The 27,462-nt window shown below is 38.2% G+C and overlaps 1 protein-coding gene across 2 annotated transcripts in view; it reads left to right on the forward strand.

The window, feature by feature from the left end:
• Positions 1-1,070: 1,070 nt before the first annotated feature.
• Positions 1,071-27,462, forward strand: part of IMPG1 (interphotoreceptor matrix proteoglycan 1) — a 66,800-nt gene continuing 40,408 nt past the window's right edge. Inside the window, exons 1-7 of one of the 2 annotated variants that reach the window (XM_040599256.1) lie at positions 1,071-1,834; positions 13,680-13,913; positions 19,851-20,017; positions 20,231-20,259; positions 22,913-22,980; positions 23,893-23,984; positions 26,926-27,072. In XM_040599256.1, the coding sequence (XP_040455190.1) occupies positions 1,768-1,834; positions 13,680-13,913; positions 19,851-20,017; positions 20,231-20,259; positions 22,913-22,980; positions 23,893-23,984; positions 26,926-27,072 (804 nt within the window). In that variant the 5' untranslated portion in view covers positions 1,071-1,767. The remainder of the gene's footprint in view (positions 1,835-13,679; positions 13,914-19,850; positions 20,018-20,230; positions 20,260-22,912; positions 22,981-23,892; positions 23,985-26,925; positions 27,073-27,462) is intronic. The other variant, XM_040599257.1, reaches the window with a different exon arrangement.

Here is a 27,462-nt window from a genome sequence, read left to right on the forward strand (position 1 = left end):
GCTCAGAGGAAATAATCTGACTTTCGCCAACCCTGCACTTTCAGATGTAACCAGAAACAGCAGATTCCACCACCCTCAGAAAAATTCCCTACACTTCCAATTGTTGCAGATTGAGAGCTGAAGCAACTAAAAATAATATACAGGGGGGAACTTAATCTTTCAACTATAACATGCTTATAAATGTTTATAAAAGCTAAAGCTTACCTGGTTCAGATGTAGCACTTATCTGAATACGCTATATACCATATGATTATGATAGATATGTAAAGACAAATATTGGTACTGCTAAAGAACAGTCCTTATGTAATATTCAAATTTTCTCCAATAGAAATCCTGTTCATCTCCACTGTTGCTGTGGCTGCTGGCAAGGTATTTTTAATTTTTTCTGTTAGAATAATAAAACAGTGTGCATGAAACTATATATATATGTATATATAGCATTAAAATGAGCACTGAAAATCAGGAAAAGATTGTGAAAATAATAAAAAAAAGTAGCTCTTATTTGGTCCCAACTCAGTCTTTCTACTAGCTGGTCTGAGCAGCTAAAATTAGGCAATCTTGGGAAGGGAGAGAGGTTGTGACTGTTTAAATCCTAAGTAAAACTGATTGGGTTCAGCTGAAGGCTGTTCTTGAAGTAACTTGCACTTACAGATTCTTGCTGCCAGTCTAGATACTTCCTATGTCAAAGCACAATTGCACAAAAAACTCTAAGGGGGACAGACCAAATACCCACCTGGTAGCTTTTATAGGTGAAATGCAACAGTAAAAAATATCCTGGAAAATAAAAAATAAATATGGAACATTTACATATGCCAAATATGTAACCAGAGTAGTTACTTGGGAAACTGGAACAGAGCTGTTTGAACAGTGTTTTCACTCACTGCCAATTCTTGGCCTCGTTGTAGCTATGTGCTTGAAACAGCATTTCCCACCACTGTTTCTTATTCTCTCTCCATGCAGCACCTTCCCTCCCCCACTCCCAGTTTGGTGTCAAATTGTGCCAGCCCTGAACACTGCTGCAGTTTACTGCTGACTCATCATTTCACCACTGTCACAGAACATCATCATCACTGCTCCGATAGGAACATTGCAACAGCAACCTTTTGGTATGAAAAGGGAGAGTTTTCCAAGACATACACGGTGGAAAAGCTGAGTATAATATGTTCTTTCAGAAAAAGCTGTCTTCCTCTTCAAAGGAAGTTCCTGGGGGTTTATGATCACTGTTTGGGAAATGGCACAATTAGCTCTCCCTGTGATTTTGCCTTTGCTCACATGCTGTGCCTCTGGAATGGCCAAAGAATCAATGTTCGAAGGCAATGGGCACTAGAAGAGACTTCCGTTGTTTATCGTGGTGCTGCTGAAGTCTTCTGGGGTTGACAGATGCTGCTCCAGAAGGTTAATAAGATGAAGAAAGCTCTTCCAGCTGGACCGTAAGAGGGATTATGTCTGAGCAGCAGATAAACAGATTATTCCAGAAACAGACTCTGCTTTTTTTTAAAACTTCGTCACTCTTGTCTTACCACTCCAGTACCCCAGGCTAGAAGTGTGTGTATTTGAGGTTTTTTTCCAGCTCTTGCATTCTGGCACCTGTTGCACTCTTTGCCTAGTTGCAATTCAATGCAGTTCAAAGCTGGAGATACCTGAAAAACAGTAAGAGAGAAGACGTTTGGGGATTTCAGTTAAGAAAAAAAAATCCTTCTACTTGACCTAAATATTCTTATTTCCTGCATGATTGATCTTGAAAACTGTGAATGATCAATAGACAGCATGCATTTGAAAACTGGATTAATATTTTTGATCATTTGCCTTGCTCTCCAAGTTCAGGGAAGCAGAGGTAAGTTCATACATTAAAGGTCTATATACATTGCATATGTTAAAAAAAAATATTGAAAGATCAGGGGATTTTCACATTACAGAATTCTTTGTTTGCAATTTGGCATTTTGACAATTCAGCTAGAGACAGTAGTTACTAATGCTGCTAGAAAGTTGAAACAGGAAACGCTGGCAAGATTTCTTACACCTGTTTCCCAGGCTTTACAATCCCTATATGATAAGTCATTTGGTTTCTATTTATCAGCATATGTTCTGTTATGAAAAAAACTAATTTCAAGAACAATTATATGAAAGGGGTAAAATAGCTGAAAGAACATCTAATTGCTGACATTGTTAAAGATGGTCTGTCATCCTTGAAATGAAGGTAAAGTAGTAAAGTATATCTTTGTATTTACTAGTCTCATTGTCAGAAATAACTTCAAAAACAGTTAGATATGCAAATTCTGGAGGAATAAACCATACTGGCAAATATACAAGAAATGGCAGTATTAGTAAGGATTACTGTAATAATAATTGTAAAATTATTTGCAAGAAAACACAAATACAGACAACTGTGCTTAGTACAACAACTAACTATTGTTCCTTTTAAAACCATTAAAGTCACAGCAATTTTAAACCTTCATCAACAACAAAAAAGAAAAGGCAGTGATGTGATTTTTTCCTGCTCAGTCCCACATTTAATACATTTAAAGCTTTTGGGAACATGTTTAATTTCGGGGAAAGTTTCTTGCTAACTTTTCCATCCATGCTTTGATATTTATATAACTGAATTAAAAGCCAATGCTACAACTGCTTAATGCTTTGCCATGTCAATGATATCCTATTTATGTCAGTCTCGGACATATTAATTAAATGCAAAGAATGTAAAATGATAAAAGTCTCCTCAATGATATTTAAGTATTTGTTAAAGAGACTGTATGAAACAGTCTGCTGTTAATGATACTTGGAAAGTTTTATTTACACTTTTTTCCTTTTTTGGTCTTGCTTCTCTGCACAGATTTTCTTTAAAAAAATAAAGAACACATTTTTTATATCTCACTGAAACGATGTAAAACTTCTCTAGTGGACAATTACAGTACTGAAACAACCCTTGGGGGAAAAGTAACATATTAGTTACCACTGGATTTATATTCTGTTGTTCTTTGATTTTGCTTTTAATTCCATAAAAACAGTGTAATTTAATCATTAATGATATTTTGGAAATGTGGCAAAAAAAAAGAAAATGAGTGATATTCCACATATGACAAGAAGAAAAGTTATATCAAAATGCAGTGCTTTTGCATTTAAGTTGCATATCCTATGATGAAAAGAAATAGAAAGAATTCCAGGTAATTTGTGCATGCTTGATGCTATCATTACAGTCCACATTTATAATTATGAACCGAGAAAGTGATAATGTAAAAAGTGGGGTCACAGAGTTTCACCCATTGTAAATTGTGATTGTATTTTACATTTCCCATAAAAACCTCCCAGAATTTTGCTGAAGGCTATCTTGACAGAAAGGAATACAGAACTGTATATTATCTCGCTAAGAGATGTAGCAGAAGACTGGGTGTACAGAACATTTATCAACACTCAGGAAACAATGACCAATAATAAACTTCACATAGCATCTTGCTTATGTAGCAGTATTGGAATTTTCTCATTGTTGATGGATTTCAGGGGAAAAAACATTTTTTCTATACATGCATGTGAATGATAATTAGAAAAAATCCTTCCCACCAGTTTTATAATCTACATGTTGTACTTGGAAATGCATAACAATATTTTTTTATTGCCATGTAGTCATGCCATATATAATATTTTAAAGCTACATTACCTCAAATATATGCATACAGATCTTTAAAAACTTCATGCTTGTGTTAAGAAACTTTTTTAGCAGAGCAGGGGATGCTTCCAGCACTGTTACTTTATGACTTAGCATTAGGGTCAGATACTTACAAAAAATATGTTCAAAAGTATACAGGCTCCTAATAGTCTGAATACTTACATTAATGACTCGTTAGTGATCCTAACATAGATTATTTGAGGCTTTTATGGCTATTCAGGTTTGCAGTACATGTTAACAGTGACAGACTGGGAAATAAGAGACTAAGATAAAAAATACTTCCATCTTAAAAGAAAAAAAGATGAAGCTAATTATCTTTAAATATTTGTAGGGTTAATCAGTTGAATTTTTCCCCCTTCATGAACAAAAATATATTAACTTCAAATGCATGATTTATTCACATCTATATTTAACGAAATGTGAGTTAACAGAAGTGGGGCTTGCTCAGCAATTTCTTTTGGTCCTTCCTCCCCGTCCCTGTTTTAGGATGAAAAGAGTCCTTCTCCCAGTCATTTGGAGGCTGTCCAGGAGCACCTGAAATTCCACCTTAAACAAACAGGAAACTGTAGGGAGCAAACCAAACATTTTAAAGTGTTTATCTTTGGCCAGAATCCAGGATATTATCTCAGAACTTGAACTCAGGTCTTTGCCACTGTCCTGGCACAAACTCTCTAACAATCGGAAGGGAAAGTGAGTGGGATAAAAACTTTGTAACAGCAAAAAAAATCTACAAGTAAAATATGATAATAGATTCATTTTTAACTTGAATTGTAAACCACTGGAAACCCAGATGAACTAGCAAAATACAGAGGAGCTTTGAACTCCCAAAATTATACATTGATGCTGGGTACATCACAGTACTTTATACTGAGAATGTAAGGGAGCTAGAGACCATTCAAGGCTGTTTAGTGTTATTTTTTATTCAGCAAGCAAATATCTGCTATTTACTTAGCCATTCTTTAGGACACAAAGGCTTTCTGTGTGCTCTATGAAATCATTTTAATTCATTCTGACTTACCCCTTCCCGCTCGGCTGTTCCAATTCAGTAGTAAGTGTTGCAAATCTTCATTACTATAATTGCCCTTGAAAAAAAGAGTTAAGCAAATTTGTGCCAAAGGGAAAGGGAAGTCAAAGAACATATAGCTTCAAAGAAAGAATGAAAAAAAACCCGACACCTGCTTATTGCATTAAAATTATTTTCTACTTTCATCCATAGAATAAGAATTACAAGTTAAAATTAGCCTTCCTGGTTATGCTTCTAAACAAATGAATGCTAAACCTTTCTTTTTTCCCCTTCTCAAACAAAGGTAACACTGGATTAGATTTCCTGGCTAAAAGCCAAACTTGAATGAAAATGCTAGAATATTGTCACTCAATCTTAAAGATTAATTCCAGATATAATCACGCCTGTATCATAGCGATTAGTAAACTATATGTGAATGAACAGTTAGATGTGCTGGATATTTTCTCTGAAAACACCTGTGGACAAGATAATAACTATTAATAAAAAAAGGTTTTCTCCCTCTACAGGACATTAATTTACAACTTTATTTGGAGTCTTAACCTGCTAGAAATCTCAGCCAATTGTGGTGTCCTAGTAGCTTCAGCAGTGCACTAAGCAACATTCATCGAATGTAGGAAACACACTATTGTCTTCCCAGAAGGAAAAATGTGTACGCATTTTACTGCATTTTGATGCTTAAAAATATTTTAAATATATGGTTTCCCCTCTGCTTTCTTATCTCTGTTCTATTCCCAGTTCCTTTGGAATTCAAGTGAGTCTTCTGCTCTTTCTTTACAATTCTTCCATTTTTATCAGGAGTTAGGTGCTCTACTGTGCACATTTCATGAGCTTTGCACACCCAGCTGTGCTTCAAAGTTTCTTCTCCTTAGGAATGTGTGATATTGAACATCACACTTCCTAAAAAGAAATATCTATCTGTCTGCTTGTATATACATATATACTGGCATTTAGTCACTATTAACTGCTGTTTACTGGACAGATGCTTCAGAATAGTAACATATCTGGAAAATGTAAGATTAATGATCATCTGGGAGTACCCTGACACCTGCCACAGTGTAGGTGTGTTTATATACCCTTACATAATTGCACCATGCCTTATCATTTTATGCAAGCACACCGCCAGTTTTAACCTTACAATATAGCTGACAGAGTGACACTGTCATCCTCATTTCACAAAAGCACAAGGACCTGAGGTGTAACATAGAAACTGAAGCCCTGACCAGTAAGAAGTATTGCAGTCAAAGCAGGACAACAGCAGAGTTTAGCAGGCTGATTCTCAAAGCAACAGTCTAGTCACACAGACATCTGCAAATCAGTAGAACCCAGACTCACAGCTACGTAGCTAATTGTGCTGAAGCAACCATGCTTATCTTTTCAATGGTGAGGTTCTACTGGCTTTTAATTTTCTGCTTCAGTGCAGAACCAAAACTACCTTCTCATTGGCCACTGAATATTTCAGTACCTCTCTCAGACTTTATCCAATTGTATATTAACAATCTTGGTAATCCTGTTACCTGAAATACTCGTTTGAGTGGGTATGCTCCAAGTGTACCTTTCATACATATGCACCAACATAGATCATAGAAACCCCAGCAGTTTCAGGTAGGAAGCAGTAATGCACTCATCTTTCATTTTGGGATTTTGTGGTCACAGCACGAAATGAAGACAGTTCTAATCAAGATCTTTTCCTTTTCCTCTTCTCTCTCAAAACTACGTCACTTTCATCTAGCTCAGAAGCTGGACATGCTTAGAGCAAGGAATTGAACTAGGTGACCTCCAAATGTCCTCCCAATCTAACTTGGTCTATGCAGCTTGACATACAACTAAGTAAGGTTAAGTCCAAGTCACTCTTTGTCAAAATGAGATGGAGTCAACTAGCCAGAGACCACAGATTGTACTGCAGGATGAGTACCCCTGAACTGTGAAGTAAAACTGACCACTTCAAATTACATAAGTTCAAGTAAAGAAATGGTACTCTGGCTTCTGTCTCCTGAAAACTTTCTCATATGCCAACCATCCCAATCATTATCATATTTAAATAGTTACCTCAGTAAGCACATTCTGCAGTGAAACTCTTTGACTCATGCTGTCAAAATTGTTGAATTGTTGAAACACATGGCAAAATATTGCTGGAACTTATTCTGTCTCACTGACTTTCTCAGAGGATGGCTGTATGTCTTGAGTGAGACTGATTAGAAAATGAATAGCAGGGGTGCTCAAGTGTTTCATCACTGCAGATCGGATGTATCCCTCCAAGAACTACTCAAACACTTAAAGCATTTTCTTGCATCCTTTGATGCAAACCATATCAAATAACAGAACAGCATTTCAGGTGAAATGCTTCTTGCCTTATTTGAGTATAATGTTAACAGTAACTAAATTCTTCATCTTCCATAAATGTTTAAAGGATCATCATCATGTATTTCTGCCAAGAAGTAGGATTTATGAAAACCCATCACCTTCCTGAATTCTTAAGAAGGAAAATCCCTTGGTACTAAAGGATTCTAATTCAAAACAAGAAAATAGTCTTTAAAAGGTTGAAAATTAAAGAACTTGCCTTTTAAGCAGGACCCTGGAGCTCCTCTCCTGTGTCATGGAGAGCTTGAGCACAGCTTGTAAACATGTGCAGGTGATGTTTTGTCATGCTGAATCCAAGCAAGAGATACAGAGATCAGATTTCTTTTGTCTCCAGTATGAAGTCCCCATTGCGCAGGCAGGGCCTAGCACCTCCCTGACACCTCAGGTGATGCAGAGTCTTGCGTAACACAACGTATTAGTATGTATGTGAAAGGTTCTGTAGTGCTGTGTGTACACACCGGCTTTATGGCACTTGTGCAGGAACTTTGCTAGCGGACATCAGTCAATTGAACACAGGGTCTTCCAAACTGGAGGCCTGGACATGGTCCCCATAGCACCCTGCCCCAGTTAGATACCCAGACCTCATTCCACAGGTAATGTTACTGTTTAGTGATGTTTAAGAATAGCATTCACACAAACCAACGTAGCAAACAGGAATTACCAAGTACCTCATTGTCAACATCCATTTTGAGGAATTAAAATTAATCACTTTTAATAGAAATGCCTTAGCCTTCTTCCTCTCTTTTAGGAACACAGGCATACTGACCTGGCCACTGTTAATCATCTTCTGAAGCTAGTCATCAATGTCAGCTCCTTATCTTTCAGCAAAACTTCCCCACAACACTGGATACTAGCCTCTTACCCAGCTGTTCACTGGCTAAGTACACTAAATCTGAAGGAGACTGAAACTGAGTTATCTCCTGTGTCTCAGCTACCCCAATTAGCTTCCAGATAAGACCCACTAACCACCAGGATGAAACAACTGTTGGGGCTCAGTTGCCTCAGTAACTCCTCTCAAAGATGGTTCACTGCGTACAATGAAAATAGTTAAAGAATATGTTGGACCCAAAGATAAGTACAAGCAAGACATATCATCTTGTGTTTAAGGGCACTGAGCTCTCAGAGACAAGACCTGAGCAGGTTAAATGTTAGTATTAATGTTTCTAATATTGGATTCCATACTGTCAAGGTTTTGAAGCTGTGAGCCTTCACAGTTGTGAAAACAAGCTTGGAAACGTAATGCAAACACAGTCAGATATACAGCGTCTGACAAAGCACTGGCAAAGCATCCCCAAGCATCAGCAAGAGTACAAGGAAAGGGCCTCTACTTCCACATCTGCATGGGAAGATATAGGTTGTTGCATGCTTCTCTGGGAGAAGGTAGGTGCTGCTCCCAGTAGTCATATGCAAGGTCTAGGCTGCATTTGATGATAAAGCCATGCCATATTTTAATCTGTCCCTGCTCATCTAAGCCACTTCAATCCTGTCAGACCTTTCCCATGCAACTGGAACTGAGGAAATACGACACAAAAAAGGCTGAAAAAGGACTATGAGGAGAGAACATGTCATGAGCAACCTGTCTGTCACTAGCAAGTGCCCTTAGAATTTGGGGTCCTCACTATTTCCTTGACAGGAGGAAACTGCCTTTAAGCAAAGAGTCTACAATACTGCTTCTCTTTGTACTCTATGCTCCATCTGGTGCTTACACTGATCACCCCTTTCAGAGATCTCAGGATCAACTTTCCATCACTAGTCATCCTTGCTTTTGTTACTGATTGAATTATCAACACAGGGGCTGTTGGCCCCGATGTATATTTAATTGGATCACATCGTCACATTTATGTTGAATTAACTCTCTCTGATAAGCATTCCTCGTCCTATTTCAGCAGCACCCCTTAAAATAAGCCTAGTCTTTTAATTAGTAATTATTTTATTGTGCAGGTAACGTGTCTTATTTATCAATCAAGCAGTCATCTCTATCCTAAGAACATCCACTTACTTTTGAAATTAATCTTCTTTTTCATACATGTCAAACCTTGTGATGATTTTAATAATGAATTATTCAGACTTCAACAGTTTTGTCCTGATGTGCCCTTGAATTTTCCTGCCTAAACCTTTAGTTACCATATTTTAAGTTCTTCTTTTTGTATATGATGACATCTTAATTTTCTAAGGTCAAATAAAACTAAAAATTTACTTCCAAATTAACACTATAAGCAAAAGTTCCTACACAGAGATTGCCTGTATTGCTGAAAAAAACCCTAAACAATCCACACCAAAACTGGAGGCCTCCCAGAAGTAATACTATTAATATATTGATAAAGCTGTATAGAAAACATCCACTACAGTTATACAAAAAAGTTATGAATACAAGCTTCTTGCTCCTGTGTCTATAAAAGCAAATTAAAAAAAACAACTGCTGACCAATTATCTGAATGGCTTTTAACTCTTTTATTTAGAATCCAGTTAAGTAATGATGTACTTTTCCTTTTTCATCATGCAGATTATATGTTTTTACCTCTGACCTTTGAAATCTATTTCTCCTGCTTGTTTTTTTAGTGAGGGTATAAATCTGATAATGCAGGTCTCAAGCGACACAGGGCAGAGGCCTGCCCTAATTCCGAGGATTTCAGATTTTTAATTTCAGACATGAATACCATTTATCTGCCTGAAAACAAAACCTGAAGATCAGTGGTGTGTGCTTGATACACCTGTATGGATGTCAAAGCACTTTGATTAGGTCCCGTATGAATACTATTGCTGTACCATACTTTGAAAATTGCTTTATCATATTTTGAAAATCTTTTGTTCTATTTGCCTAAGTTCAGGACTAGAGGTCAGGAACTCCACGTTTTAATAATGGCTGACAGTGACTCTGTAGATCACCTTGGTAAAACTATCTCAACTTTTTTCCTCAACTATGCCACCTGGAAAATGGGGACAACAATGCAGATTCTTTCATGTGAGAATAAAGAAGAGTTAAATCTTGTTTTAAGGCACCTTGGAGATTAAGCTAAAGTACAATAAAATTTTACCAGACTTTGCACTTATCTGCCCTTCTTCCCTAGAACTGTCAAAGAAAACTAAAAATCTTAGACATACCTATTAAAGCCAAAACTGAAACAATCACCTTTGTAAAAAAATAGAGTTAAATTTAAAAAAAAAAGTCAAATTGGGCAAACAATCTATTACGCTAAATCTATTAGTTGCATATGTTTGTTTCAGAAAAGAGAACAAGAACAAAAAAAAAAATTACAAGAATTGCTTATTTTAAGAAAAGTAAAACAGCCTAATATTATTGGGGATTTTTTTTTTTTCATGATCAAACAATTTGTATTTTTTTTTACACCTGTAAATTTTGCACCACTCCAGTTTATTCAATTACTATGTTGCATGGTAAAAAAAAAAAAAAAAAAGCAGGGATCAGCTAATATACATGGGTTCAATGTCATAATAGTACAGGTCTTTTTAGATAATTTTTTCAACCCAGGACACTGAAAACAAAGCACCTAAAAAGCTGTAGATGAAGGCATATTATAGTAAAGTATATGGCTGAACCATTTGGGAGACACAGGGGAAATCATAGGTCTGAAGAATTACAAACAAATAATGTTTGTACCAGAAGACAGGTTTTCTCCCACTCACATTCAGTAAATATTAGGAAATAAGTATTGCACAATCATGTGGAGAGAGGGGCTGATACTTTCTCCAACTCAAATTTTGCTTAAGTTCAGTAAAAAAGCGATTTCAAGAACTGATGATAATAGAAGTTACTCTAGTAAGGGAAATTTACTAACCAGAAGGTATAAATGAAATTAAACCTATTACAGTAAGCATACTTAAGAACAAATCCCTCCCACAAAAAAGTGGAAATTGAAGGCAAGAGATGAAAAGAGAAAACCTGGCCTGAACAGGCTAGCAGAACAGTAATAACTGGAAGTAGATCATGTATGGTCACTTTCTCCGACCAAAAAGTCCAAACAGTGACCCTAACACAGAAAGTTTGAAATCATTACAACAATCATTTGATAAGAATCTCCTTTGTCATTCTTATCAATAGTGTAATTCTTAATTCAAGTTAATGACTTGGGGTAAATCCTGGTGAAGAAGCAAATCCTTGAAGAAAAGCCTCTGCTCTATACAAAAGCTATCAAAGAGCTTACTGACAAAATCCTCTGCCCCAGTTGGTCAGACTGCCTGGGCAGCTGGTCTATTATAGTTAATATACCTTGTAAAAGGTAATAGATTTTTAACTGGCTATTTTCCATGTAGATTTTTGGTGTTTACTTCTAGAGGATTTCAGGAGTCTGTTTTGAGATGTCAATAGCATTGGATCTTCTGCTCTCACCCCATATGTATATCATTCAAATAATCCAGTGTCTCTGCTGACTCAGTGTTTGGCCACTTGTGGTTTCTGATGGACCCAGAGCCATGTTTTCACAGGGGAAATTCCTTTTATGCAGTTTATGGCTCACGATCTAACATTAATGTGGAAAAATTACTTCCATTTCATTTAATGAAAAACATTATATGACTGCATAATCATTTTAAATTGCCTTGCAACTATTAGTTACAGGTCTACAGGCTGCTGCCTCTGGCTTGCTTTGCACAGAAATAACAATCACCTTAGTGTTTTTGTACAACACAAACTGTTGCCTTCATTGTATAACTTCCTGTCTTTCATAAAATATTCACCATAATCAAACAGTTGACTTTTCTCCATATCAGAGTACTAGCTAACTCATAATACGTATGTCATTAGTATGATATCTACACAGTAAGCCTTGGATGTTCACTCTGAAGTTAAGAACTGAGACATACGCATAGATACACAGAAATATGTGTATACTGACATATATGGTAGAACTTTTCCCACTCTTTACTTCAAGTACTATTCTTTTTGTAACAGCATGCTTTTCAATTATTTTTCTCTTATCATTTATCTGCCCACTGTTCATCAAACATTTAATTAACACAGTTCAAAATTGTTGAGATAATGTGGTTTTACCTTCCTTATTTTCTCTTGATTTGCCTAAGAACATGATAGTGTTTCCTATATGCAGCATGACATTTCTTCTTTCTCCAGCAAAATGATAATTTTTTACTCTTACTTTTTTGATAGCATTACTCTCATTGAACTTGATCCTTTTGAACGCTATTTTTTCCTTTTACTCTTCTTTTACAAGTTTTTTAACCATTCTTCAAAGTAATTTTTTCAGTTGATTCATCAGCATTCAGGCACGCATATGCCATGTCTTTCCTACATTTTCTTCCTTTAGGTTTTCCAATTATCTACAAATTTTACACTTCTCTTTCAAAACCATTCTTTCAAAATGTCTTGTATGGTTTACATTTTTCTTTATTTTTCATCTGTAAAAACTGTATCAAAAGTATGAAAATGCAACCCAAAAAAAGATATTTCCAGATTAACATTAACATCTTTATTAATATGTATGTAAAATTTTGGAAGATAATATAAAAGATACTAATTGCTCCTGTCACATGATCCTGCAAAATGCTGTATTTCAGCTCATTTAAATGTGTATCTTATATGCTATTTTTATCATTAATATTTTTACATTAAATTTAGCTGCTATGTCACATAATACTGCATCACAAATACTTAGAAAGTGGAACCGGATGTGTCCTGAATTTTTGCGTGCCTTTTAAGATGGGGGTTCCTATGCTTAAGGGTATTTTGACACCCTAGAAGCATTACCACTTTTCATAACTGAATAGCTCCATAAGTAAAACTTAAGCCTAGACCTTCAACTCCCACTCACTGATTTCACTTTTTCCTACTGTAGCTGTTCCACTTTGCCAGGAATAGTTAAAGATCTATTGAGATACAATGCCAGAGCATTCACAACACCTATCATCCAGTGGCAAAGAAACATAATTGCAGTCTGTTCTGAATAATTCTTCAGTTTATGAGGGAAGGATACAGAAGTGCACTGTGGAGTAAAAGAGGGAGACTGGAAACAGCTCTTTCTTTCCCCAAAGACAATCAACCTCCTGTTCAGCTTTTGAAAGAAAGTATTTCAAGGTCCAGTTCTTGGGATGGGTTCAAGACTATGAACCTGATGTGAAGGAGGATGTGCCTTAACATTCAAAGGAAAGATAAGAATGTCTTCAAAGAGCGCAGGTTCAAGGTACAACTATTTCTCATTTTACTTATCTACTAGCGTAGACACCTTTTTACACTGTAAGCTGATACAGATATGCTTCACCTTCCCCAAGCTCCAGACCATTACTTATCACTGTACTGTAAATTTCCCTGCAGGGTGATATGCTTACAAATGAGATGCTGCAGCACAAAGTCAAGCACTTAAGTGTCCTTTGCAAATCTAACCCAAAGTCACTTTTGGAAACAAGATTTAGGGCTTCTGAAACTTTTACCCTGTGTGTCCTGGGATCATGTGTTGAGATGTAAGGAAATTACTTACCGCGTCTCTTGAGTTCCAGTTCCCCCAGGTGACCACAGGACATTTTTTCTCAGCACGTTAATTCAGTCAGGGCATTGACACCAATATAATGTAACACAAAGAATTCTCAGGTTTATGCCCATTTTTCCATGGGCATAAACTGCTTATGCAATGTATGTTTACGTATATGCTTACTTTTTATCTTTTCCAGAAATCCCTAATAAAATAAACCGTGGTGAAGCCAAACATCTTGCAGATGCCTCAGGGACAGACAAAACAGAAAGGACAACAAAGAGGTCCAGGATATCAACTATAAGGCGGATATTTGACATGGCAAAGCACCGAACAAAGAGGTCATCCTTTTTCTCAACTGGTGTGAAAGTTTGTCCACAAGAATCAGTGAAGCAAATTTTAGCCAGTCACCAAGCTTACTATAGATTAAGAGGTAAGATGATGACTGTAGCATGTACTTCCTCCTTGAAAGTATTTCTTTAGATTGAGAAAACACAGTAATTTTCCAGAACCTTGTTCTTTAGTTCTGGGCTATTTGCTTTATGCTTTATTTTTACATAGATAACCAAATGTTACATGTACATCAGCATGGTTCAAGACAGACAGTTACCAGAACAGAATCAAACAATGGATTCAAAGGACTAATGAACTCTGTGTGATTGCATAGTGTTCCAGCATGGCAGAACATGAAGACCAAATCATTGTTGCGCTACTGTGTAAAAATGTACCATCTTTCTCAAAAGTGCAGCAAGTACCATCATCGCTACTCAGAATTAATCCCACAAGCTCAAGACAAGTAATGGAACTATTCATTGGTCATTGCACGTGTTGGTGTATCTATTTATATGAAGTCTGTGGCAGAAGTGGAACATTACAAACAGCCCTTTTGGTGTTTTTCCATGCCAGCAGCTTATGCAAAGACCTTAGTCTTATTTTTAAAAACTTTAAAATGGTTTTTCTGCCCTTTCCCAATTAACTCGTCCCCCCCCCCCCTCGCCATTTCTTTACCTCCTTTGGCTTTAGAGAGCCTGGAGTTTTACCACTCTAATTTTAGGTCCCTACAAAGCACAGTGCAAATAACCCCCTGGATTTTGTATTTCCCCTCTCCCTCCTTCTGCTTCTCCCAGTGTTTCATTCTATGTTTGTTCCAATTTGTATCAGAAAAATGCATTTTATTGTGGTCTACAGCTAATTCTAAAACCTAGTCAGCACTTCTGGGATGCAAGTATCTAAGGCAACTTCTACTTTTAAAATCAACTTTGCTTATCTATTTGTCCTCTATACTGGTTTCCAACCATTACGTAACTTGGCTGCTCCTCAGCTCTCTTCCAGGGAATCATCAACTTCTTTCTGTCATGAAACCTGGAGTAGAGCTGCAAAAATTTTACTTCAGCAGCCACTTGCTATAGGCAACATGGGCAAACTACACCAATGTCTGTAGCCATTCCTATACATATATACATATTTCGTATCCATTGTGGGACTCAATTCCAACCCAATGGGTATTAGACATAATTCTGAAATATGTTAAAGAGGCTGATCCAAAAAGCCTTTCTTAAATGCTCATTAATCCTGAAAATCCCTAAAACTCACAGGTCATGTCCCAGATTAGGCTGAAAACAAGATATCCTGGGACAGTCTTGTATCATTGACTGGAACTCAAAGAATGGCAATGATGACATTTTCGTTTAAAAACTGATGATGCCAGTACTAGAACCTTTTTGGAGAGCAGCACATCAGCTGGGATATTGGGCTCTGTAAGTCTTGTAGTACAAGCAGGTTTACACTTGCATCTCTTTCCCAGCAGAGTGTCCTACACTCACAAAATTCCCTGAGTAGGTGTCGTCCTGTTCTTCAATTGAAGCTGGAGCACTTCTCAAAAAGTAAGCAAGAAAACAACTGCAGCTGAATAATTTGTACACTCATTCAGAAAAAGGTACTTCTGCTCCCTTGAATAGTTGCAAATTTTCCATTACTATGTCCTTCATTAAAACCTAAAATAACCTTTCTTTCTAGGAAAGATCAGAACCCAACACTTCTGCCCTCCCACCTCAGCATGCTAATTTACCTGCTGAAAGTGATAAATGAGAAAAAAAAAAAAAGTTAGAAGTGAAAACGTGTGGATGCAAACATTATCCTTGAAGTTGTAGCCACAGTATAAACCTCCATGAAAAGATAATTTGGTAGTCATACTGGAGTCTTACAGCCTGTGCCTACCTGTGGGACAATCTTGCCTTCATTTTGTTTTGTAGGCGTACCTTTAGGTCCATTCTTTTCCATATCTACAGTCTAGATCACTTCCAACTCTCCATTTTCCATGACACATTTAGAATTGTAACAACACTGTGAATCATATCTGTCCTCTAGAGAATTTTACTGCTTCGTAAGAAAAATTACACAACTTTTATTTTTTTTTACAGATATATACAGACATATACATGTATATATTCTGTAATTTCAGGAACGAGCACATAGCACAAAGCAGCTCAGATACAGGAGCTCAGTCAGTTGCTATTGGATAACCTGAGCCTACTATGACTCTATACCAACTCTGAAATAACACACCATAGTTTAAGTCACCTCATGTGGGGCAAACTGGGAGCATGCATGGAATCAGCTATGCTGCTTTCTCAACTGGCCATGTGTCATGTTTATCTAAACCCTGGTAAACCGACTATTTATCATCAGATAATAAGTCTTTATTCAGTCATTACTGCTCAGAAAAACATGCTAGAGAATTGTGAGAGAAAGATGATAGAAAGTAGCCTTAACTGCTAGCTCATAAAGATTAAACCTCTTCAAAAGACAGCCTGTTCCTTTTTATTAATCTGACCACATCTGTTCCACATGCAGTTGCTCTATTGGGAGGACAGGTTGTTCCCGAGGTATTACTAAGGTGCTCTTACACAGCTAGGTGAGTGCATACCCACAGCAAGTTTAGAGCATACCCAGAGAAACAGATTGCACCAATATTTTATATAAATGCAGATAATTATCTCCCTCTAAGTCAAAGCAGGTATCAAGTACTGAAAATACACGTCCCATCTCACAGTAATGAACTTTGCAAAGTAAAATGCTAAAGGCAACAGCTTTTAAATTGCTAGCAAGTTTTTGTTAAAAATGTTTTTTCTAGTTTGTTTGAAAATCCCCTTCTCTGAAAGCATTTAACTTTATACAACATTTTGAAGTGCGTGCCTTTATTTTGAATGAGTGTACTTTATATTTTCAGAAAGACAAACCTACAGTTGGCTTTGTTGACTCCAACAATACCAGAGGAATCAGCAAGTAGTGACAGAGACAGTCACCAATGAATGGGAAGGTATAGCGACAGAGGAGATAAACAGAACTGGCTTTGCTGAAAACACATTAGTTCTAGCAGCCACCGAGCCATGTTGGTTATCCTACACAACAGAGTTCAAAGACTCTGCAGAGGACAACCTGTGTGGTGGGTTGACCCTGGCTGGATGCCAGGTGCCCACAAAAGCTGCTCTGTCACTCCCCCTGCTCAGCCAGACAGGGGAGAGAATTTATAACAAAAGGCTCATGGGTTGAGATGAGGACAAGGAAATCACTCACTAGTGAACATCACAGGCAAAGCAGACTTGACTGGGGGTGGGGTGGGGGGTGGAAATAATTTATTAACAATCAGATCAGAGTAGGGTAATGAGATATAAAACCAAATCTTAAAACACCTTCCCCCCACCTCTTCCTTCTTCCCAGGCTTAAATTTACTCAGGATTTTCTCTGCCTCCTCCCCCACAGAGACACAGGGGTACAGGGAATGGGCGTTGCGGTCAGTTCATCACATTGTCTCTGCCTCTCCTTCGCCCTCAGGGGCAGGGTCCTCACACTCTGCCCGGCTCCAGCCTGGGGTCCCTCCCATGGGGACAGTCCTCCATGAACCGCTCCAGTGTGAGTCCTTCCCACAGGCTGCAGCTCTTCACTCACTGCTCCAGCATGAGTCCCTACCATGGGGTGCCATCCTTCAGGACAGAGTGCTCCAGCCTGGGTCCCTCCCACAGGGTCACAAGCCCTGCCAGCAAACCTGCTCCAGCCTGAGCTCCACTCTCCATGGGGCCACAGGTCCTGCCAGGACCCTGCTCCAGCGTGGGCTTCCCACAGGGTCACAGCCCCCTTTGGGCACAGCTGTTCTGGCACGGGGTCCTCCATGGGCTGCAGGTGGATACCTGCTCTACTGTGGGCATCCATGGGCTACAGGGGGACAGCCTGCATCACTGTGATCTTCACCACAGGCTGCAGGGGAATATCTGCTCTGGCACTTGGAACACCTTCTCCCCCTTCCTCTTCACTGACCTTGGTATTTACATAGTTGTTTCTCGCACACAGTCTTACTCCTCTCTCTTCTCCAGCTGCAGTTGCTGCTGCACAGGGTTTTTTTGGTCCCCTTCTTAAATATGTTATCACAGAAGTGCTACCACCATCAATGATGGGCTCAGCCTTGGCCACCAGTGGGTCCATCTTGGAACCAACTGGCATTGGCTTTATGGGATATGGGGGAAGTTCTCATCAACTTATCACAGAAGCTACCCCTGTAGCACCACTGTTACCAAAACTTTGCCACACAAACCCAAAGCACTAAGTGGACATTTCTGCAGTTAAGCAGGAATGTACATACAGAACAGCACTTCCCAGCTGGCTCTGTGCTAGCTCGAGGATCTCTTTGGACCACTCAGTCATTTTAAACGTGACTCAGGTGCAGCCAGAATTCATTCCATGTTTAGTGTGAGGCTGTGCAAAGCAGGTTAAGTGAAACCCAAGTGTTTTGGGTGTGGGGAAAGGCTGCTATCTTAACAGAAATCCAAAGGCATGTTAGTATACTTAGGCAGTCAGTAGCTGTTTGGAGGAGGACATAGTTTATCCTCCAAAGTCTCTTAGAAATGGTTTCAACCTCAAAAAAAAAAAGAGGACACGTCAGCAAGATGTTGGTAAAAATGCACTCAGAAGTGTAGCCCCACCTGGCCATCTGCAATTCTCAAAAACGCACATCTGCAGACATATTTAAGACCTGTGTTATCAGGATCATCAAGAGAAATTAAACTCTATAAAGTATTTCTGAGCAGTTATTTTATAACCTAGCTGTTGCTGCTCCTTTTTCCCCTCCCTCACATACTCATACATGTCCTGATCCTCACTCACAGTGCTAGAGAGAAACATCCTTGCAGCAAGAACTTATCTTCTACAAGTTTTCCCAGAAATGGCTGACAGAGTTCTGACTGCTAGAAAACAGATCAAAAAGCTCGACACCACACCCAAATATGCATTCTAATGTATTTCGTAACATACTAAAGCTGAACTTCACAGATTTCTTGCATAAAGAGCAAACAGAATATGTAAAAGTATTAGTCTCCATTATTATATGATGCATTTTACATAATCTCATGTAAAGTCCGTTTGCATCCAGTGAGTGAAGCTTCCTTAGAGCCACTCCTGAATACTGCCTTTTCAAAATCTCCCTTACTGTCTTATTCTCTTTTTGTTCACTTTAATTCCCCTAAATGATGCAGAACACTACAGTTCTCTCTGCAGCCACAGTACCTGTTAATCTTGTCTGATGTAGCCTGGCATTTAACTGGGTGATTCATCACCATGGAAGAGGTATTTAACATTGAACAAATGATTGTATACAGTTGTGCAGAGAGGAAGGAAATCATGTTCTTTCTAAAGGAATTTTGCCTATACTAAGTAATTCAATTATTCCAGTGGTGTTTAAAGAAACCCAAAAGCAGGTACCTGCTGCAGAATATCCTTAAGATTTTAAAAAGACTGATTTCATTGAAAATTTGAAATATAATCAAACCAGCCTGCTGCATTTAAAAAATATTTTTCCATTAAAATATTTTTGTATATATGTGGGCAACATCAAAATTTTGAATATGTTCTGTTTATCTTGCTTTATGCATAGTGAACCATACTAATGTACAAAACCTTTGTATACAGTTAAAATTATCATTATTCAAATATGACTGCTAGATATTTTTTTTCTCTGCCTCCCTGTTTGCTCTTACTATAACCTCCAGTATGTATCTTTGTTTGTATGTAACTTTGAGGTGAAGGAAGCGTGCTTTGTGTTTTCTCCTGATTCATGATGATGTTGATGTCAGGCCAAATTAATCTCTCTTTTAAAATGAGAGAAATTAGCAGTCCTTAAAGACAGTTAATCCTTTAGCACAAAGATAAAGGACTGTCAACTCAAAAATACCTAAAAGATGTAAGAATCTAAAAACACCTAGAAGCTGGATTTGTTTATTAAGGCCAGTAAAATGTTTAAATCCCAAGTCACTTTAAAAAGGCTTTCAAGTTTACTTGTTGGTACAAAGCATCCATCCCCAGCCCCCTTCTTCTTACTCAGTCTGCCAGGAAGCTGTGTGGGAAGCCTTTCGTATTTTTCTGGATCGGATTCCTGATACTTCTGAATATCAGAACTGGGTAACTGCCTGCCAGAGGGAAACCTTCTGCATATTCGACATTGGCAAAAATTTCAGCAATTCTCAAGAGCACCTGGAAATAATCCAACGGGTAAGGATTACTGACATTTGCTTAGAAACTGAGGGAGACTTCCAAGTCCCTCCCCATCTGCTTATATAAGGGCAAAGTATTGCTCAGGAAGAGGAGGGGGCATGTGTTAGAAGGAGAACATAAAAGCACAGTAAATGAAAGAGCTAACAGGCTTCTGCTCAATGGTTGGATACACCCACTAGTAAAATGCTGTTTTTCTTAATCTTTTCGCAGCGAGTAAAACATAGAACCTTCCAGGAAAGGTAAGTAGCACAAGTAGATCCTTGCCACTTGATGTTACTGCCTTTTTTTCAAAAAGATATGTGTAGATGTGCATGTATGTGAACAGATAAACAGATAGAACTGTGGTGTATTTGGTGTGTGCTGTGAGAGTTGTGTATACTGTAGGTCATAGTACACAGTAATTGAATCACAAATAACGAAGGCGGCCAGATTTTGCCCATTCACTTTGAGGCACCACAGAATGTCTTCTTAGATTAATGTGAGCATAAAACCCTGACAGAGCCACGGCTTTGTGTTATACTGGTGTTGACTGGAACTGTGACACAAGATCACCCACAATTACTATAATTCTCAACAGACAAGTGAGAGAGCTTAACAAAAGTTGATCTGGGAGGCTACATTAGGCAAAAATACGAAAACTCTTTGCCTTCACTTTAGCTTTCCCCTGTATTTTTAGTTAACACTATCATGATATGTAATGTGATGGTTTATTCCATAAACTCTTGGGGAAAAATATGCTCCTGGCAATGCTCAGAAGTCTGAGAATGGCAGGACTAAATTACAGGACTGAACTCTGTCTCTCTGCACATAAATAATACAGTACAGCCAGACAAATCACCGTCCACGGTTTCTCTGATGTATTATTTTTTTTCCTTCGAATTTTTTTAGATTTTCATCTGTAGCAAATCATCTTTTCCATTCCTAAAGTATACTGTCTCATGATCACAGAGGGCGTACGTATCTGTGTTCATTATGACATGGGAACTTTGAGTGTTCTTCTTTCTCAGAAATGTATTTAATAATGTAGGGCCTAATTAAACTCCCCTGGAAGTCCAAGGTGAAGTCTTTTTACTCAGTCTAGTGCAAACAGCAGCAGCAAGGCAGTAAGTCAAGTGACTGATCTCAGAGTTCTTATGCTCTTTGTGAACAGTACAGTTCTCCCTAATCACAATTCAGAAGGTGAAGTAAATTCTATGAAATTACTTTGTATTTTAGCTGGAAATACAAACAGTCACGATTATGCATAGCTGGGCTTCATCTTTACTACTGCGTGGTTTGGGAAACATTTTGTATCTTCTGTAGATGCCATGTAGAGAGACCAGGCTGCAGTTTAAGACACAACACATAATTAGTTAACATTGTGAAAACTTTTCAAATATACTTTAGTTCTCACCACACAAGACATGCAGAGGATGTGGTAAATCAGAGGTTGTTCATGTTCTATATTTATGTTATTAAATATTTAGGTTGGTCCTGTATAGAAATGCCACCCAGTCATCTTTTCTGTCTATGCTATAAGTTTCGTGTTGTCTCATTTAACACCACACTGCAAATGTGCAGTGCTCTTACTTCTTGCACTCATATCAGTTTTCACAAGCACTTCACCTGCGTGCACTGCCTTTAATAATAGGTATTTCAACAGAAAATCTGAGGAATTCTATCCTCATTTATTTCCACAGTTGGGCTTTTTATTTTATACTGTTTGTCTCCACACTCTACTCGGAATCTGAAAGAACTGAAATTATTCATCCCAGTTTCAGAAAAGAAAATTTTCAAATTGTCACTTAGAAGAGTCTTACCTAAGAATCTAAATGTTTCCAAAAGCTACAAATGAATAAAAATTTGGTTTCAGAGCAGAAATTATTCTGTAGATTTAACTGCAGGAATCTGTAACATATTTATTATAAAATGTACCTATAGATACATACGACTTCTGTTTTTTGGGCAAGCTAACAGTTGCAGTTACAAAATTTATTCATCAGCACATGACTGTAAAACAACAGAAAATAATATCGACAATACAAAAACAAATCCTGTGAGGCAAGGCAGACAATCTGTACATCACACCCACGATATTCTTATTTGAGTTTTCAGCTGTCTGCCACAGGCCCCATGGTTGGCATTAACCCATGAATATTACATCCAGATCCAAACATAAACATTGCTATAATTCATAATAATCTTGATCCAGGAACCTGATTTGAAACTTTCATTTGTTGGAAGTGCCCTTACAACATTATAATGCAGGCTGACAACCGAAAAATAAGCCTACCCATCCTCTCCTCACAGCTAACTATATGAAATACCCTTGGAACCATAAAACATTCATTGGGTCTAAAATCAGAAGCAGCCTAAAGCCCTCATCTTAACAGGATAGGATATAGCAAAGGAGACAATAGTTGGTTTAACAATGTACAAGAAGTCTTGCTTCCATTTTAGTCAGTGGTCAGCCATTCATAGACTTTGAAATGAGAAAAAGCAGACCTGCGCACCGATTAAATTGCTGTGACTCCATCCCTTTGATTGCTTGGAGAAAATCAGTAATAAAACCTCATGAACAGACACTTGACAGGATTGGTAGTCCTTGGTAGAAGAATGTATCAAATCAGTATTTTTGTTCATTGTAAGAGCAAATACCATACTGAAGGAGAGGAAGGGAAATACATAAACTGTTGAATATAAAATACCATCTACTGTTCCATTGCCTGTTTAACTAGCTTATCAAATATTCCATTAGATGTAAATTCTCTCATTTAAAGTACACTTAATATAGGGGACATTTCTACTTTTTTCTTTCTTTTCTTTTTTTTTTTTTTTTTTTTTTTTTACACCTTTGCCATTGCCGGTACAACATGCTGATCCTTAAATCACTCATTTTTATTTGATTGATAGGAAAGATGAAATATCGACAGAGAAAACAGGTGGAAAAAAGCTGGAAGATGTTCCTTCCGTTTCTGCAGGTAACCAAATCTGCTTGCTGTGCACCTACCCGTTAAATAGAATTGCTAAAACCATAGATCTTAGAAGGCTGTAATTTAATGAATGCAGTAGAAGCATGACAAGTTTAGTGAAGTACAATGAAAATGCTTTAGCAAAATATCCTGTAAGAAGTATTTTTTTATTTCTTTACAGCATGTCTGCTACTCCAGTATAGTATTCTAGTTTGTTTTGGTCTTTAAATACATTTTCCTAATTTCACCTGTAGATAGTAGCACTAATCTAGCTTCAGTTATGAAACATTCAGTGTCAGCTGCTGCATTGTGTTAGCCAAAATAAGCAGATGGATTAAAATAATTACTTTAGCCATAAATTCACAGCAATGCTAGACATCTGAGAAGATTATTTCGTTTAGACCTTCTAACACTGTTGTGTACTACAGTTCTTTAAAATTATGCTAGAAATTTATGCAGTAATAAAAATCTTTAAATATGAGCTTTTTTGTTCAAGGAGGAAACATCTTGCACACATACCTTTATGAGGGCCAAATATGACAGAACCTTATTGATAGCGACTTCCAGCATGGTAATTTTACCTCTAGCTGGAAAACTCTGTCAAAGCCTCTTGTTACTTTACACTGAGCCCTAAAGATGGCTACCATTGAGACAAAGATCTGAATTAGCAACATCAAGCTTAGACATTTGATGATATATAATGCAATATGACAGGAAATTATCTAATATTCTTATTTAATTCACCCAGCTTCATTGATGCATAGTCAGTGCCATCTTTGCCTTCAGTCACACACATGGATGCTACTGATGTTTTGAGCTGGAAAGGCCATCTATTGCATATAAAAGCAGCAGCTTTACCCATGCCATAAATTGTTGGTGTGCAAACCTGTTCTTGCCTGATTTTACTTTAAACCCTCGCAGGTTCCCCTGGCACATCCCTCTCTCCATATGCACCAGTACCTAATGGCACGCTGCTCAACGAAATTGTTAACGACACGAAGACTCCTGTAAAGGTGAGGGCCACCTGTTTTGCTATCCCATTTTTTTCACCCACATGTTCTTTTGGAGCTCAGCCAGCAGAAAAGAAGGGGAAACCTTATAAACACTTAGTGGTTATAAACCACAAACTGTCCACTCTGTTACTGCTAGCAGGACTGAAGTTTCATTAACATCTGTCCTGTACTGGAATAGTGCGTGATGTTTCTTGCAAACATGTTAGAAAGTATAAAACCATGCCAACCAGCTTTTAGGCAGAGCCTTCACTCCTCTGAGAGGTCCATTCCCTGTTTTGCACTACTTCGTAACCTTGTTCTTCATTAAATAATGTAAAAACACATACCTTCTGAGCTTTCCACACAGGTGATAGGACCAGACCTTCTTGCCAGCAGCCAGAGAGGGGAACCCCACAGATGCCCCCTCAGAGCAGCCGTGCAGCAGAGGCAGCATGGCAGCAGAAACGGGCAGCCCCTCCCCTGCAAGTCCACAGCAGCTGCTGCAGGTTGCCCCTGAGGTGGGGGCAGGAGGGAGGAGGGTCTGTTATGTTCCCTGCCCGGGCTTGTTGTGCCTGGGGGTGGCAAGGTGGGAGTTCTCATCTTGATCCAGCTGTGTGGCTTCAGGGAACCTTCTGGAACCTCCCTTTGGAGGGAGACCAAGGCCTCATGAGGGCCCAGGGTGAACCCGACTGCTGAGGAGCCCCAGGTGGGAGCTGGCACCTTGCATTTCCCTCTACTTTACTCTGAGATTTTTTTTTTCAGTTTCTGAAAAGTTTGCCCTTCTAGAGCAGCTCCTGAAAAAGCCAGTCTGGCTGATTTTTTTGTTGTTTGTGCATGCTGGCTGTAGGAAGAGGCCTATGCAGTGTCCTCCCCACTTCAGTGAACTTAAGGTCTCGGTGCCGCTGCTGCCAAGAATTTGAGGGCAGAAATGTCAGCTGAAGCTTCGGCCATCACACCCCTGGCAAACCACCACTGTTCTCTGCAAGCTTCTCAGCTCCAGCCCAGGAATTGCACCTGAGGGATCCCAGATGAATGCTATTTTTACTATTATGTAATGTAATTATTACATCCTCAGGATTTGAGAAAGCAAAATAATCTGAATAGTCTTAACAGTGTATTTCCTATCTGTATCATAGCTGCTGGAGTGAAAAAGCAGATAAAATATGAGGTAAAAAGTGGTTTGGAAATCACTTATTTGTGATGTTGGAGATGTACCAGGAGACTGGCATTAACCACTTCCTCTGTTATAGGTCTCCTCGTTCCTTCTCGACCCAGTCCTTAGTGACCAGCTCCCTAAGGGCTGGCTCCTCAAAAGTCATAGGGCAGCTATGCATAAAGTGCGTATTCCTTAATCTTCTGTTTATGGGTTAGAGCATTACAGAATGCTCTTTCTCTAGCTGATGAGCCATATTTTTATATACAACACAAAACATATGTTCCTCTAAAAGTGAGGCATCCTAAGGAATGACTTAGCAGAGCTGAGTTATGCAGAATCAATGGGTGCAGAAAGTGTTCCCTGAGTTTTGCTCATTTTTTATTATATTATTTTCTGTATTACTGACACACCGTAATTGCACATATTTCTTGTTCTGCTTTTTCTTGGAAGTTAGCAAACCTAGGTGTTACGTATGTGATAGATGCCTCTAGCAGCCTCGTGCCAACCCACCTGGCAGCAGAAGTGGAAATCCCAGGCTGACGAGGTTGCTGCTCTTCTAGGACAGTCTTTTCTTGATCATTACCTTGTTCTTCTGTTTGTTTATCAAAGATAGAAAAACCCTGGCTGAGAGTAGAATCATCTTTGAGCAAACCAAAATATTAAAAACTGTTTAAAGAATACAGAATATGTAAGTATTGCTAATAAGTATAAACATGCAATGTATGTGCAGTACTTGCAGTAAAGAAAAACTTGTTCTGTGTTCCAAAATCTTTGTATTTTTAACAGACAAACTTTACAGAACCCTGAAAAGTTTTATTCAGAAAAAAAACAAAGCCTTTTTTGTGTAATAAAACACATTGGCAGTGGAATGTAGGCATTGTATGTGTTAACATTAGTAACAAGATTTTTGAAGAAGGACTGAGAGATTGGCAGAAGGCAGGAATTTCCTGGGTGTCTTCTCTGCATCACCTCTTCAGGTACTTGTGTTCCAAGACTTGAAATTTGAAGTCTAGGTCTGCTTGTGAATAAGGAACGAGAGATACATTCTGATCTTAAAATTAGAAAATGTGTAATTTTGTATCTAGGATGAATTAGGAAATCTTTCTGAATGCACCCATACTGGCTATCCTTCTCATGGCCAGCACACTGAACCCTACAAATGAATTGGCTTTTGGAGTTTAATATTATTAAAGGAAAAAATTATTAAGCATAGACCAAAACTGCAAATAGTGTTAGGAAACAGCAAACGAAAAGTGCTTTTAATAGCAGTGAAGTCAACTGTACAGGAAAGGTGTTACACAGGTAGGGCTAATCCTACTTTATTATCAGGAAAAACCAAATGCAAATGTCTGAACACAAAACAGTAACAGAGCATCTGGCACTCTGCTCTGGTTGACCATGGGTTTATTGAGGGTAGAATACCAATTAGCCTTTACCATTTACCTGCCACTCTGCTTCATGTCACACACTTTCCTCCAAAATGGCAACTAAAGCTCTAAGACTTTAATGATAATGGAAATAAGAAGACTTGGTAACACTCTGTGCAAGAAATGGTTTGATTCTCTTCATTTATACATATCAAAGGCAATTCTCAAGTCACAGTAATAGAAACTTGTTTGCAAAGGCAGAAGAATTAAGTCAACAGATGTGGCTAGGAACCCTTGACTTATGTAGGGCATGGTTCAGAATGGTATTTTGGGGGTGAGTTTAAAAGGCAGCCGTTCTACCTACTAAATATTGAAATGTGGGGGGGGAAATCACTTAGTTTTGGTTCTCCCCTTTTTTCACTCTCCTTTTCTTTTCCAGGAGCTGGGAACAAACACAGTCCCAGAATTGCCTGTGGAGCAAATGGTAGAATTCAGTGTCACTCTCACTGATCAGGAGTACACACCTGAACTTAGTGATCCCAACTCCCCACAGTACCAACAACTAGCTGCCAAATTTCAGCTACAGGTAAGGAGGCTGAGTGAATATTGGCTTTGTAACTTGGGTGAGATTCATACTATGAAAATACCTTCACCATGAAACAGAAATAGATAATTCTGATTGTTTCAAGACCTTCAGTTTTCCTTCATGTATAGTCAGCTTTTCCCTTCATTTAGGCCACGTCAGCAGTAGAGCCTCAGACAACTGATGAGCAGAATAACTTTGGGAATATAATTCGAGCTTAATCAGGAATTCAGGGACAGTACTTTGTCGTAATTTAATTTCTGTAATAAATCTAATGAGAAATGTAATATAAATGTTAATAGTCATTAGCTACTGTTGTCTGAACTATTCTTGAAAGGACTTACAGTCATTTTTTTGTACATTACCATAGTGTCTGTAAGAACTGGAACATCT

The sequence above is a fragment of the Falco naumanni genome, chromosome 6 (genome assembly GCF_017639655.2).
Source record: "Falco naumanni isolate bFalNau1 chromosome 6, bFalNau1.pat, whole genome shotgun sequence".
Lineage (NCBI taxonomy): Eukaryota > Metazoa > Chordata > Aves > Falconiformes > Falconidae > Falco > Falco naumanni.